Source organism: Oncorhynchus mykiss, chromosome 2 (assembly GCF_013265735.2).
Source record: "Oncorhynchus mykiss isolate Arlee chromosome 2, USDA_OmykA_1.1, whole genome shotgun sequence".
Taxonomy (NCBI): Eukaryota; Metazoa; Chordata; class Actinopteri; order Salmoniformes; family Salmonidae; genus Oncorhynchus; species Oncorhynchus mykiss.
In genome coordinates, this window is record NC_048566.1 from 18189557 (window position 1) to 18202308 (window position 12752).

A 12752-nucleotide genomic window follows, 5' to 3' on the forward strand; every position below is an offset into this window, starting at 1 on the left:
TCATTGAAAGTCAAAGGCTATTGCAAAGCTCTTATTATTGTTAAAAATGTAGTTTAAGTATAACTCTGACTGGTGTGTGAAGTTTGTTTCTCCTCATTTGGTAAATACAGAAATAAGCCACAACAAGAGACAGAGAGAGAGAAGAGAGAGAGAGAGAGAGAGAGAGAGAGAGAGAGAGAGAGAGAGAGAGAGGGGTGAAGAGAGAGAGAGAGAGAGAGAGAGAGAGAGAGAGAGAGAGAGAGAGAGAGAGAGAGAGAGAGGGGGTGAAGAGAGAGAGAGTGTAGTGATGTCTGATAGTTATCTCCATAATTGATTGGTTATGCGTGTCATCGTCATAACCGGATATGACTAACCTAGCAATGAGGACTAGCAGATAGTAGCTGTGTGGACTGCATGCGAATTGTCTGATTTAAGAGTTAGCAAACGTAACTAAACGGATAATTCACTGCCTGGTCTCCATCATGACATGGTGTCAGAATTAAAGAACTCACACGCCGATGATTAGTGAGGAAAATGTCAAAATTCAACCCACCAGAGCAGTTTGATTTCTTGCAGCCGTCATCAGGGCCTATCTGGAGAGTTTTTCCAGTTGAGTGGCATTGAAACTGGGAAAGGAGACTGGTGTAGTGCAGGTGAATTCACAACTTTATGCAATGGGGAAAGATGCAGATATGGTCTACAATGCATTCTCCTTTGATGACTTTAATGAATAATTTGACTATGATGTGCTGATTGAAAAACGGAATGAACATTTTGTGCCACAGCGCATTCAGAAAGGGGGAGAGACAGTGGAATCTTTTGTGAGGAATCTGTATGAGCTAGCAGAATACTGCGAGTTTGGAACTACAAAGGACAAACAAATAAGGGACAGTATTGTGATTGGCATTATGGACAGTGATGTTTCACAAAAGCTACAGCTGGAGCCAGACTTGACACTGGAGAGGGCAACACAAATCCTGCGCCATTCAGAGCAGATCAGCGTCCACTTCGTGAGAAAGGTGAAGTCATGCAGGTTCTGTCATGCAGGTTCTGTACAGAGAACAAAACAACTCAAAAGAGAGAACCACTTGTCATGACACCTTTACCTAAGGGTCCGTGGCTGAAGATCGCAGCCAACCTGTGTGAGCTAGAGGGCAAGAAATACCTCATAGTGGTGTTCTACTATTCTAGGGACATAGAAATACCACATAGTGGTGACTACTATTCTAGGGACATAGAAATACCACATAGTGGTGGACTACTATTCTAGGGACATAGAAATACCACATAGTGGTGACTACTATTCTAGGGACATAGAAATACCACATAGTGGTGGACTACTATTTTAGGGACATAAAAATACCACATAGTGGTGGACTACTATTCTAGGGACATAGAAAACATAGTGGTGACTACTATTCTAGGGACATAGAAATACCACATAGTGGTGGACTACTATTCTAGGGACATAGAAATACCACATAGTGGTGACTACTATTCTAGGGACATAGAAATACCACATTTATTTATTTTTATTTTACCTTTATTTAACTAGGCAAGTCAGTTAAGAACAAATTCTTATTTTCAATGCCGGCCTAGGAACAGTGGGTTAACTGCCTGTTCAGGGGCAGAACGACAGATTTGTGCCTTGTCAGCTCAGGGGTTTGAACTTGCAACCTTTGGGTCCAACGCTCTAACCACTAGGCTACCCTACCGCCACATATAGTGGTGGACTACTATTCTAGGGACATATAAATACCACATAGTGGTGACTACTATTCTAGGGACATAGAAATACCAAATAGTGGTGGACTACTATTCTAGGGATATAGAAATAACACATAGTGGTGACTACTATTCTAGGGACATATAAATACCACATAGTGGTGACTACTATTCTAGGGACATAGAAATACCAAATAGTGGTGGACTACTATTCTAGGGACATAGAAATAACACATAGTGGTGACTACTATTCTAGGGACATAGAAATACCACATAGTGGTGACTACTATTCTAGGGACATAGAAATACCACATAGTGGTGGACTACTATTCTAGGAACATAGAAATACCACATAGTGGTGACTACTATTCTAGGGACATAGAAATACCACATAGTGGTGGACTACTATTTTAGGGACATAAAAATACCACATAGTGGTGGACTACTATTCTAGGGACATAGAAAACATAGTGGTGACTACTATTCTAGGGACATAGAAATACCACATAGTGGTGGACTACTATTCTAGGGACATAGTGGTGACTACTATTCTAGGGACATAGAAATACCACATTTATTTATTTTTATTTTACCTTTATTTAACTGGGCAAGTCAGTTAAGAACAAATTCTTATTTTCAATGCCGGCCTAGGAACAGTGGGTTAACTGCCTGTTCAGGGGCAGAACGACAGATTTGTGCCTTGTCAGCTCAGGGGTTTGAACTTGCAACCTTTGGGTCCAACGCTCTAACCACTAGGCTACCCTACCGCCACATATAGTGGTGGACTACTATTCTAGGGACATATAAATACCACATAGTGGTGACTACTATTCTAGGGACATAGAAATACCACATAGTGGTGTCCTACTATTCTAGGGAAATAGAAATACCACATAGTGGTGTTCTACTATTCTAGGGACATATAAATACCACATAGTGGTGTTCTACTATTCTAGGGACATAGAAATACAACATAGTGGTGACTACTATTATAGGGACATTAGAAATACCACATAGTGGTGGACACTATTCTAGGGACATAGAAATACAACATAGTGGTGACTACTATTCTAGGGACATTAGAAATACCACATAGTGGTGACTACTATTATGGGGACATTAGAAATAACACATAGTGGTGGACTACTATTCTAGGGACATAGAAATACCACATAGTGGTGAATACTATTCTAGGGACATAGAAATACCACATAGTGGTGACCACTATTCTAGGGACATAGAAATACCACATAGTGGTGTTCTACTATTCTAGGGACATAGAAATACCACATAGTGGTGTTCTACTATTCTAGGGACATAGAAATACCACATAGTGGTGTTCTACTATTCTAGGGACATAGAAATACCACATAGGGGTGGACTACTATTCTAGGGACATAGAAATACCACATAGTGGTGTTCTACTATTCTAGGGACATAGAAATAACACATAGTGGTGACTACTATTCTAGGGACATAGAAATACCACATAGTGGTGTTCTACTATTCTAGGGACATAGAAATACCACATAGTGGTGTTCTACTATTCTAGGGACATAGAAATACCACATAGTGGTGTTCTACTATTCTAGGGACATAGAAATACCACATAGTGGTGGACTACTATTCTAGGGACATAGAAATACCACATAGTGGTGACTACTATTCTAGGGACATAGAAATACCAAATAGTGGTGGACTACTATTCTAGGGACATAGAAATACCACATAGTGGTGTTCTACTATTCTAGGGACATAGAAATACCACATAGTGGTGGACTACTATTCTAGGGACATAGAAATACCAAATAGTGGTGGACTACTATTCTAGGGACATAGAAATACCACATAGTGGTGTTCTACTATTCTAGGGACATAGAAATACCACATAGTGGTGTTCTACTATTCTAGGGACATAGAAATACCACTTAGTGGTGGACTACTATTCTAGGGACATAGAAATACCACATAGTGGTGGACTACTATTCTAGGGACATTAGAAATACCACATAGTGGTGGACTACTATTCTAGGGACATTAGAAATACCACATAGTGGTGGACTACTATTCTATGGACATAGAAATAACACATAATGGTGGACTACTATTCTAGGGACATAGAAATACCACATAGTGGTGGACTACTATTCTAGGGACATATAAATACCACATAGTGGTGACTACTATTCTAGGGACATAGAAATAACACGTAGTGGTGACTACTATTCTAGGGACATAGAAATACCACATAGTGGTGGACTACTATTCTAGGGACATAGAAATAACACATAGTGGTGACTACTATTCTAGGGACATTAGAAATACCACTTAGTGGTGGACTACTATTCTAGGGACATAGAAATACCACATAGTGGTGGACTACTATTCTAGGGACATAGAAATACCATATAGTGGTGGACTACTATTCTAGCGACATATAAATACCACATAGTGGTGACTACTATTCTAGGGACATAGAAATAACACATAGTGGTGACTACTATTCTAGGGACATAGAAATACCACATAGTGGTGTTCTACTATTCTAGGGACATAGAAATACCACATAGTGGTGGACTACTATTCTAGGGACATAGAAATACCACATAGTGGTGACTACTATTCTAGGGACATAGAAATACCACATAGTGGTGACTACTATTCTAGGGACATAGAAATACCACATAGTGGTGTTCTACTATTCTAGGGACATAGAAATACCACATAGTGGTGACTACTATTCTAGGGACATAGAAATACCACATAGTGGTGACTACTATTCTAGGGACATAGAAATAACACATAGTGGTGACTACTATTCTAGGGACATAGAAATACCACATAGTGGTGTTCTACTATTCTAGGGACATAGAAATACCACATAGTGGTGACTACTATTCTAGGGACATAGAAATACCACATAGTGGTGACTACTATTCTAGGGACATAGAAATACCACATAGTGGTGAGTACTATTCTAGGGACATAGAAATAGCTCACCTGCCCACTACCACTAGCCAGCAGGTCATCACCCGCCTCAAAGGTATGTTTGTAAGCTGGGGGATACCTACCGAGCTCGTTAGCCACAACGCTACTTAGTTTGTCTGCACTGAGTTCAAGGAGTTCATAAAGAAGTATGTTTCGCAGACAAATGGAGCTGCGGAGAGAGTACAGACAGCTAATCAAATTCTTAAACAACCAGACCCACACATGGCTGTGATGTGCTACCGAGCCACAGCCATCAGCGCAACAGGAGCAAGCCCAGCACAACTCATGACAGAACGTCAGATATGGACGACGGTCCCCTTGCTGGATGGGAAACTCCAACCAAAACGCTTCAGCCATAACACTGTTAAACAGAAGGACCAGAAAGCCAAACAAGCTTACCAGTTCTTCTATAACAGGAGGCATACAGTACACCCCTACTGGAATTACACCCTGGACAGAGTGTCAGAGTCAATCTGGACGGAGAGAAATGATGGAAAACACCAGCAGTTGTCATCAGCAAATCTCCAGAGCCGAGATCCTACGTTGTGGAAACTGAACACGGCACCATCGCTCAGAGAAACAGGCGACGCCTTCAGGCTTTTGCAGAGTCACCTACTCCAGAGAGAACAACAAAAGAGTCACCCAGTCTACCAGTGAGCCATCCAACTCCCATCCTCTCACTCAGTCCACCACCTCAGCCAGCCTCACCACAATTGGTGAGAATGACCTCCAGAGGTGGAGAGGTAAAACTACCACTGAGGTTCAGAGACACTTGAGAAAAAAGAACAAAAGAGGAATAGGAACAGCAACTGTTTCAGGGCAGAATGATCCTCATGTTGCTGTGGACTGTCAACCCCCATGTCCTAGTTGACACAGTCATGTTGCTGTGGACTGTCAATCCCCATGTCCTAGTTGACACAGTTATGTTGCTGTGGACTGTCAACCCCCATGTCCTAGTTGACACAGTTATGTTGCTGTGGACTGTCAACCCCCATGTCCTAGTTGACACAGTTATGTTGCTGTGGACTGTCAACCCCCATGTCCTAGTTGACACAGTTATGTTGCTGTGGACTGTCAACCCCCATGTCCTAGTTGACACTGTTATGTTGCTGTGGACTGTCAACCCCCATGTCTGTCAACCCCCATGTCAACCCCCATGTCCTAGTTGACACAGTTATGTTGCTGTGGACTGTCAACCACCATGTCCTAGTTGACACAGTTATGTTGCTGTGGACTGTCAACCTCCATGTCCTAGTTGACACAGTTATGTTGCTGTGGACTGTCAACCCCCATGTCCTAGTTGACACAGTTATGTTGCTGTGGACTGTCAACCCCCATGTCCTAGTTGACACAGTTATGTTGCTGTGGACTGTCAACCTCCATGTCCTAGTTGACACAGTTATGTTGCTGTGGACTGTCAACCTCCATGTCCTAGTTGACACAGTTATGTTGCTGTGGACTGTCAACCCCCATGTCCTAGTTGACACAGTTATGTTGCTGTGGACTGTCAACCTCCATGTCCTAGTTGACACAGTTATGTTGCTGTGGACTGTCAACCCCCATGTCCTAGTTGACACAGTTATGTTGCTGTGGACTGTCAACCCCCATGTCCTAGTTGACACAGTTATGTTGCTGTGGACTGTCAACCCCCATGTCCTAGTTGACACAGTTATGTTGCTGTGGACTGTCAACCTCCATGTCCTAGTTGACACAGTTATGTTGCTGTGGACTGTCAACCTCCATGTCCTAGTTGACACAGTTATGTTGCTGTGGACTGTCAACCTCCATGTCCTAGTTGACACAGTTATGTTGCTGTGGACTGTCAACCCCCATGTCCTAGTTGACACAGTTATGTTGCTGTGGACTGTCAACCCCCATGTCCTAGTTGACACAGTTATGTTGCTGTGGACTGTCAACCTCCATGTCCTAGTTGACACAGTTATGTTGCTGTGGACTGTCAACCCCCATGTCCTAGTTGACACAGTTATGTTGCTGTGGACTGTCAACCCCCATGTCCTAGTTGACACAGTTATGTTGCTGTGGACTGTCAACCTCCATGTCCTAGTTGACACAGTTATGTTGCTGTGGACTGTCAACCCCCATGTCCTAGTTGACACAGTTATGTTGCTGTGGACTGTCAACCCCCATGTCCTAGTTGACACAGTTATGTTGCTGTGGACTGTCAACCCCCATGTCCTAGTTGACACAGTTATGTTGCTGTGGACTGTCAACCCCCATGTCCTAGTTGACACAGTTATGTTGCTGTGGACTGTCAACCCCCATGTCCTAGTTGACACAGTTATGTTGCTGTGGACTGTCAACCTCCATGTCCTAGTTGACACAGTTATGTTGCTGTGGACTGTCAACCTCCATGTCCTAGTTGACACAGTTATGTTGCTGTGGACTGTCAACCCCCATGTCCTAGTTGACACAGTTATGTTGCTGTGGACTGTCAACCCCCATGTCCTAGTTGACACAGTTATGTTGCTGTGGACTGTCAACCCCCATGTCCTAGTTGACACAGTTATGTTGCTGTGGACTGTCAACCTCCATGTCCTAGTTGACACAGTTATGTTGCTGTGGACTGTCAACCCCCATGTCCTAGTTGACACAGTTATGTTGCTGTGGACTGTCAACCTCCATGTCCTAGTTGACACAGTTATGTTGCTGTGGACTGTCAACCCCCATGTCCTAGTTGACACAGTTATGTTGCTGTGGACTGTCAACCCCCATGTCCTAGTTGACACAGTTATGTTGCTGTGGACTGTCAACCTCCATGTCCTAGTTGACACAGTTATGTTGCTGTGGACTGTCAACCCCCATGTCCTAGTTGACACAGTTATGTTGCTGTGGACTGTCAACCTCCATGTCCTAGTTGACACAGTTATGTTGCTGTGGACTGTCAACCCCCATGTCCTAGTTGACACAGTTATGTTGCTGTGGACTGTCAACCCCCATGTCCTAGTTGACACAGTTATGTTGCTGTGGACTGTCAACCCCCATGTCCTAGTTGACACAGTTATGTTGCTGTGGACTGTCAACCTCCATGTCCTAGTTGACACAGTTATGTTGCTGTGGACTGTCAACCTCCATGTCCTAGTTGACACAGTTATGTTGCTGTGGACTGTCAACCCCCATGTCCTAGTTGACACAGTTATGTTGCTGTGGACTGTCAACCTCCATGTCCTAGTTGACACAGTTATGTTGCTGTGGACTGTCAACCTCCATGTCCTAGTTGACACAGTTATGTTGCTGTGGACTGTCAACCTCCATGTCCTAGTTGACACAGTTATGTTGCTGTGGACTGTCAACCCCCATGTCCTAGTTGACACAGTTGTGTTGCTGTGGACTGTCAACCTCCATGTCCTAGTTGACACAGTTATGTTGCTGTGGACTGTCAACCCCCATGTCCTAGTTGACACAGTTATGTTGCTGTGGACTGTCAACCTCCATGTCCTAGTTGACACAGTTATGTTGCTGTGGACTGTCAACCCCCATGTCCTAGTTGACACAGTTGTGTGTATTGTCGATGTTAAAGAAAAATAAAACGTGTTTCTATGTTACTAAAAATACATGTTATTGAAATACAAATAGTTTGTATTGAAAAGGTCCACAGGGTGAATATTTGTATTAGGTAGAGAGGATGTATAGTTTGGATTTCTCACAGAAAAGGGGAGATGTAGTGATGTCTGATAGTTATCTCCATAATTGATTGGTTATGCGTGTCATCGTCATAACCGGATATATCTAACCTAGCAATGAGGACTAACAGATAGTAGCTCGTTGGACGAACTGTTAATTGGGATGGCAGGGTAGCCTAGTGGTTAGAGCATTGGACTAGGTAACCGCAAGTTCAAATCCCCGAGCTGTCGTTCTGCCCCTGAACAGGCAGTTAACCCACTGTTCCTAGGCTGTCATTGAAAATAAGAAGTTGTTCTTAACTGACTTGCCTAGTTAAATAAAGGATAAAAACATTGCCAGATAATTCACTGCCTGACCTCCATAATGACAGAGAGAGAGAAAGGCAGATGTCACACCAGGTTATGATAAGGTTATGCTCCAAGCTTTATTTGGAGAGAGGCAGTGCTTCCAAGACAGAAATGAATAAACACACAAAAACATTGACTACATTAAAATCACTTTCAATGAACATGGAAAAAATATTGACTGTTGTTTTGTTTATGTACTTCATCTCCACATAAGGGAAATATATTAATTCTAGTTCTATGCTATCTATGTAGTTAGTGTTCCAGTTAGTGTGTCTGTTAGGCTATGTGCCACTTAGGATGGTGGGCCTGTCTGTCAGTCAGTGGTAGTGTCCAATAGGAACAGAGTGTTTAGGGCACGTGGACTGCCCTCATGATGTTAGTGTGACCAGAACCAGGGATCCAGCCGGTCACCACGATCACCATGTCACCTGTCTTGAAGAAGCCCCTGGCCTTTCCTACACACAGTGAGGGAGGGTGGAAGAGGGAGGCAGACACAGTGAGGGAGGGTGGAAGAGGGAGGCAGACACAGTGAGGGAGGATGGACGAGGGAGACAGACACAGTGAAGGAGGGTGGAAGAGGGAGGCAGACACAGTGAGGGAGAATGGACGAGGGAGGCAGACACAGTGAGGGAGGGTGGAAGAGGGAGGCAGACAGTGAGGGAGAGTGGAAGGGGGAGGCAGACATAGTGGGGGAGGGTGGAAGAGGGAGGCAGACACAGTGAAGGAGGGTGGAAGAGGGAGGCAGACACAGTGGGGGAGGGTGGAAGAGGGAGACAGACACAGTGAAGGAGGGTGGACGAGGGAGGCAGACACAGTGAGGGAGGATGGACGAGGGAGGCAGACACAGTGAGGGAGGGTGGAAGAGGGAGGCAGACGGTGAGGGAGAGTGGAAGGGGGAGGCAGACATAGTGGGGGAGGGTGGAAGAGGGAGGCAGACAGTGAGGGGGGGTGGAAGAGGGAGGCAGACAGTGAGGGAGAGTGGAAGGGGGAGGGAGAATGGAAGGGGGAGGCAGACACAGTGAGAGAGGGTGGAAGAGGGAGGCAGACAGTGAGGGAGAGTGGAAGGGGGAGGGAGAATGGAAGGGGGAGGCAGACACAGTGAGAGAGGGTGGAAGAGGGAGGCAGACAGTGAGGGAGAGTGGAAGGGGGAGGCAGACAGTGAGGGAGGGTGGAAGGGGGAGGCAGACACAGTGAGGGAGACAGACACAGTGAGGGAGGATGGAAGAGGGAGGCAGACACAGTGAGGGAGGATGGACGAGGGAGGCAGACACAGTGAGGGAGGGTGGAAGAGGGAGGCAGACACAGTGAGGGAGGATGGACGAGGGAGGCAGACACAGTGAGGGAGGATGGACGAGGGAGACAGACACAGTGAAGGAGGGTGGAAGAGGGAGGCAGACACAGTGAGGGAGAATGGACGAGGGAGGCAGACACAGTGAGGGAGGGTGGAAGAGGGAGGCAGACACAGTGAGGGAGAGTGGAAGGGGGAGGCAGACATAGTGGGGGAGGGTGGAAGAGGGAGACAGACACAGTGAAGGAGGGTGGAAGAGGGAGGCAGACACAGTGGGGGAGGGTGGAAGAGGGAGACAGACACAGTGAAGGAGGGTGGACGAGGGAGGCAGACACAGTGAGGGAGGATGGACGAGGGAGGCGGACACAGTGAGGGAGGGTGGAAGAGGGAGGCAAACGGTGAGGGAGAGTGGAAGGGGGAGGCAGACATAGTGGGGGAGGGTGGAAGAGGGAGGCAGACAGTGAGGGAGGGTGGAAGGGGGAGGCAGACAGTGAGGGAGGGTGGAAGAGGGAGGCAGACAGTGAAGGAGGGTGGAAGAGGGAGGCAGACAGTGAGGGAGAGTGGAAGGGGGAGGGAGAATGGAAGGGGGAGGCAGACACAGTGAGAGAGGGTGGAAGAGGGAGGCAGACAGTGAAGGAGAGTGGAAGGGGGAGGCAGACAGTGAGGGAGGGTGGAAGGGGGAGGCAGACACAGTGAGGGAGACAGACACAGTGAGGGAGGATGGAAGAGGGAGGCAGACACAGTGAGGGAGGGTAGAAGAGGGAGGCAGACAGTGAGGGAGGGTGGAAGGGGGAGGCAGACACAGTGAGGGAGACAGACACAGTGAGGGAGGGTAGAAGAGGGAGGCAGACAGTGAGGGAGAGTGGAAGAGGGAGGCAGACATAGTGGGGGAGGGTGGAAGAGGGAGGCAGACAGTGAGGGAGGGTCGAAGAGGGAGGCAGACAGTGAGGGAGGGTGGAAGATGGAGGCAGACATAGTGGGGGAGAGTGGAAGAGGGAGGCAGACAGTGAGGGAGAGTGGAAGAGGGAGGCAGACAGTGAGGGAGGGTGGAAGAGGGAGGCAGACAGTGAAGGAGGGTGGAAGAGGGAGGCAGACAGTGAGTGAGGGTGGAAGAGGGAGGCAGACAGTGAGGGAGGGTGGAAGAGGTAGGCAGACAGTGAGGGAGAGTGGAAGGGGGAGGGAGAGTGGAAGGGGGAGGCAGACACAGTGAGGGAGGGTGGAAGAGGGAGGCAGACAGTGAGGGAGAGTGGAAGGGGGAGGCAGACAGTGACGGATGGTGGAAGAGGGAGGCAGACAGTGAGGGAGAGTGGAAGGGGGAGGCAGACATAGTGGGGGAGGCAGACATAGTGAGGGAGGGTGGAAGAGGGAGGCAGACAGTGAGGGAGGGGGGAAAGGGAGGAAGTCACAGTGAGGGAGGGTGGAAAGGGGAGGCAGACACAGTGAGGAAGGGTGGAAGGGGGAGGCAGACATAGTGAGGGAGGGTGGAAGGGGGAGGCAGACATAGTGAGGGAGGGTGGAAGAGGGAGGCAGACAGTGAGGGTGGAAGAGGGAGACAGACAGTGAGGGAGAGTGGAAGAGGGAGGCAGACACAGTGAGGGAGGGTGGAAGAGGGAGGCAGACAGTGAGGGAGGGTGGAAGAGGGAGGCAGACATAGTGAGGGAGGGTGGAAGGGGGAGGCAGACATAGTGAGGGAGGGTGGAAGAGGGAGGCAGACAGTGAGGGTGGAAGAGGGAGACAGACAGTGAGGGAGAGTGGAAGGGGGAGGCAGACATAGTGAGGGAGGGTGGAAGAGGGAGGCAGACAGTAAGGGAGGGTGGAAGGGGGAGGCAGACATAGTGAGATAGTGAAAAGAGACGTGAATAACATCCATATGACACTAAACCTACGTTCTCTCTTTCCCACTTTCTCCCCATCTTTCCCACTCCTTTTCTCTCTCTCTCACACACCCACCCCTTCAACACACACAGACCTATGTTCATGCCGAAGTTGACTCTGTTGTCTACATCGTCGGCCCAGACGGGGGCAGGGAGGGGGTGGAACAGCACTGGGAACACACCCCTCAGCAGCTGGGCCTGACGTGCCACCTGGAGACAGAACACACACACTGCATCAGTCCACCCAAACTAACAGCCTTTAACTTTAGCCTGAGGGAGGCAGGTAACAGCCCCACTCTACAGGCTACAACCACATATCAAACAACAATCCTAAACCTAACCTTAGGGGTTGTGACTCGTAGAGTGGGCCAGTATTCTATCTCACCTGAGGACTTCTTGTTACCGCGACGATGGGACAGCGTGGGCGATACCGGGACAGGAGCTGGGCTGACCTGGGAGAGAGAGAGGGATAGAACGAGCAGAAAGAGAGGGTTGGAGTCAGTGAGCATGTGTGTGTTTGCATGTACAGTACGTGTGTATGTGTGTGTGTGTATAACAGCCTACCTGCCAGTAGTAGTGAGTACTATGACAGCTCCAGCACAGCATTTGAAGGAGGATTCTACAGCTCCTATAGCAGTGACCTCAGTAGGGTCATTGGACAGAGGGGTCAGACGACGAAGCTCCTCAAACAACTGCTGTTGGAAGATGGCTGCCTCTGCCTCCCTGCATATCTGTAGGTGTGTGTGGTGTGACAGAGATGGAGGGGGAATTGTTAAAGGGACAGGTCACCGCAAAATCTAAATTTGTCAGACATTTTGATTCCTTGGTAGTGTCCTACAGCCCAATTCTCCATATTTGACAGGCAGCAGGTAGCCTAGCGGTTAGAGAGTTGGGCCAGTAACCTAAAGG

At 47.5% G+C, this 12752-nt stretch overlaps 1 protein-coding gene across 4 annotated transcripts in view; it reads right to left on the bottom strand.

Annotated features, from left to right (window-relative positions):
• Positions 1 to 8733: 8733 nt before the first annotated feature.
• Positions 8734 to 12752, bottom strand: part of pk (pyruvate kinase PKM) — a 26011-nt gene continuing 21992 nt past the window's right edge. For all 4 annotated transcript variants that reach the window (XM_036940196.1, XM_036940205.1, XM_036940191.1 and 1 more), the window contains 4 exons: positions 12408 to 12574; positions 12229 to 12295; positions 11939 to 12053; positions 8734 to 9136 (listed from right to left, as the gene is read on the bottom strand). In XM_036940196.1, coding sequence (XP_036796091.1) covers positions 9030 to 9136; positions 11939 to 12053; positions 12229 to 12295; positions 12408 to 12574 — 456 coding nt within the window. In that variant the 3' untranslated portion in view covers positions 8734 to 9029. The remainder of the gene's footprint in view (positions 9137 to 11938; positions 12054 to 12228; positions 12296 to 12407; positions 12575 to 12752) is intronic.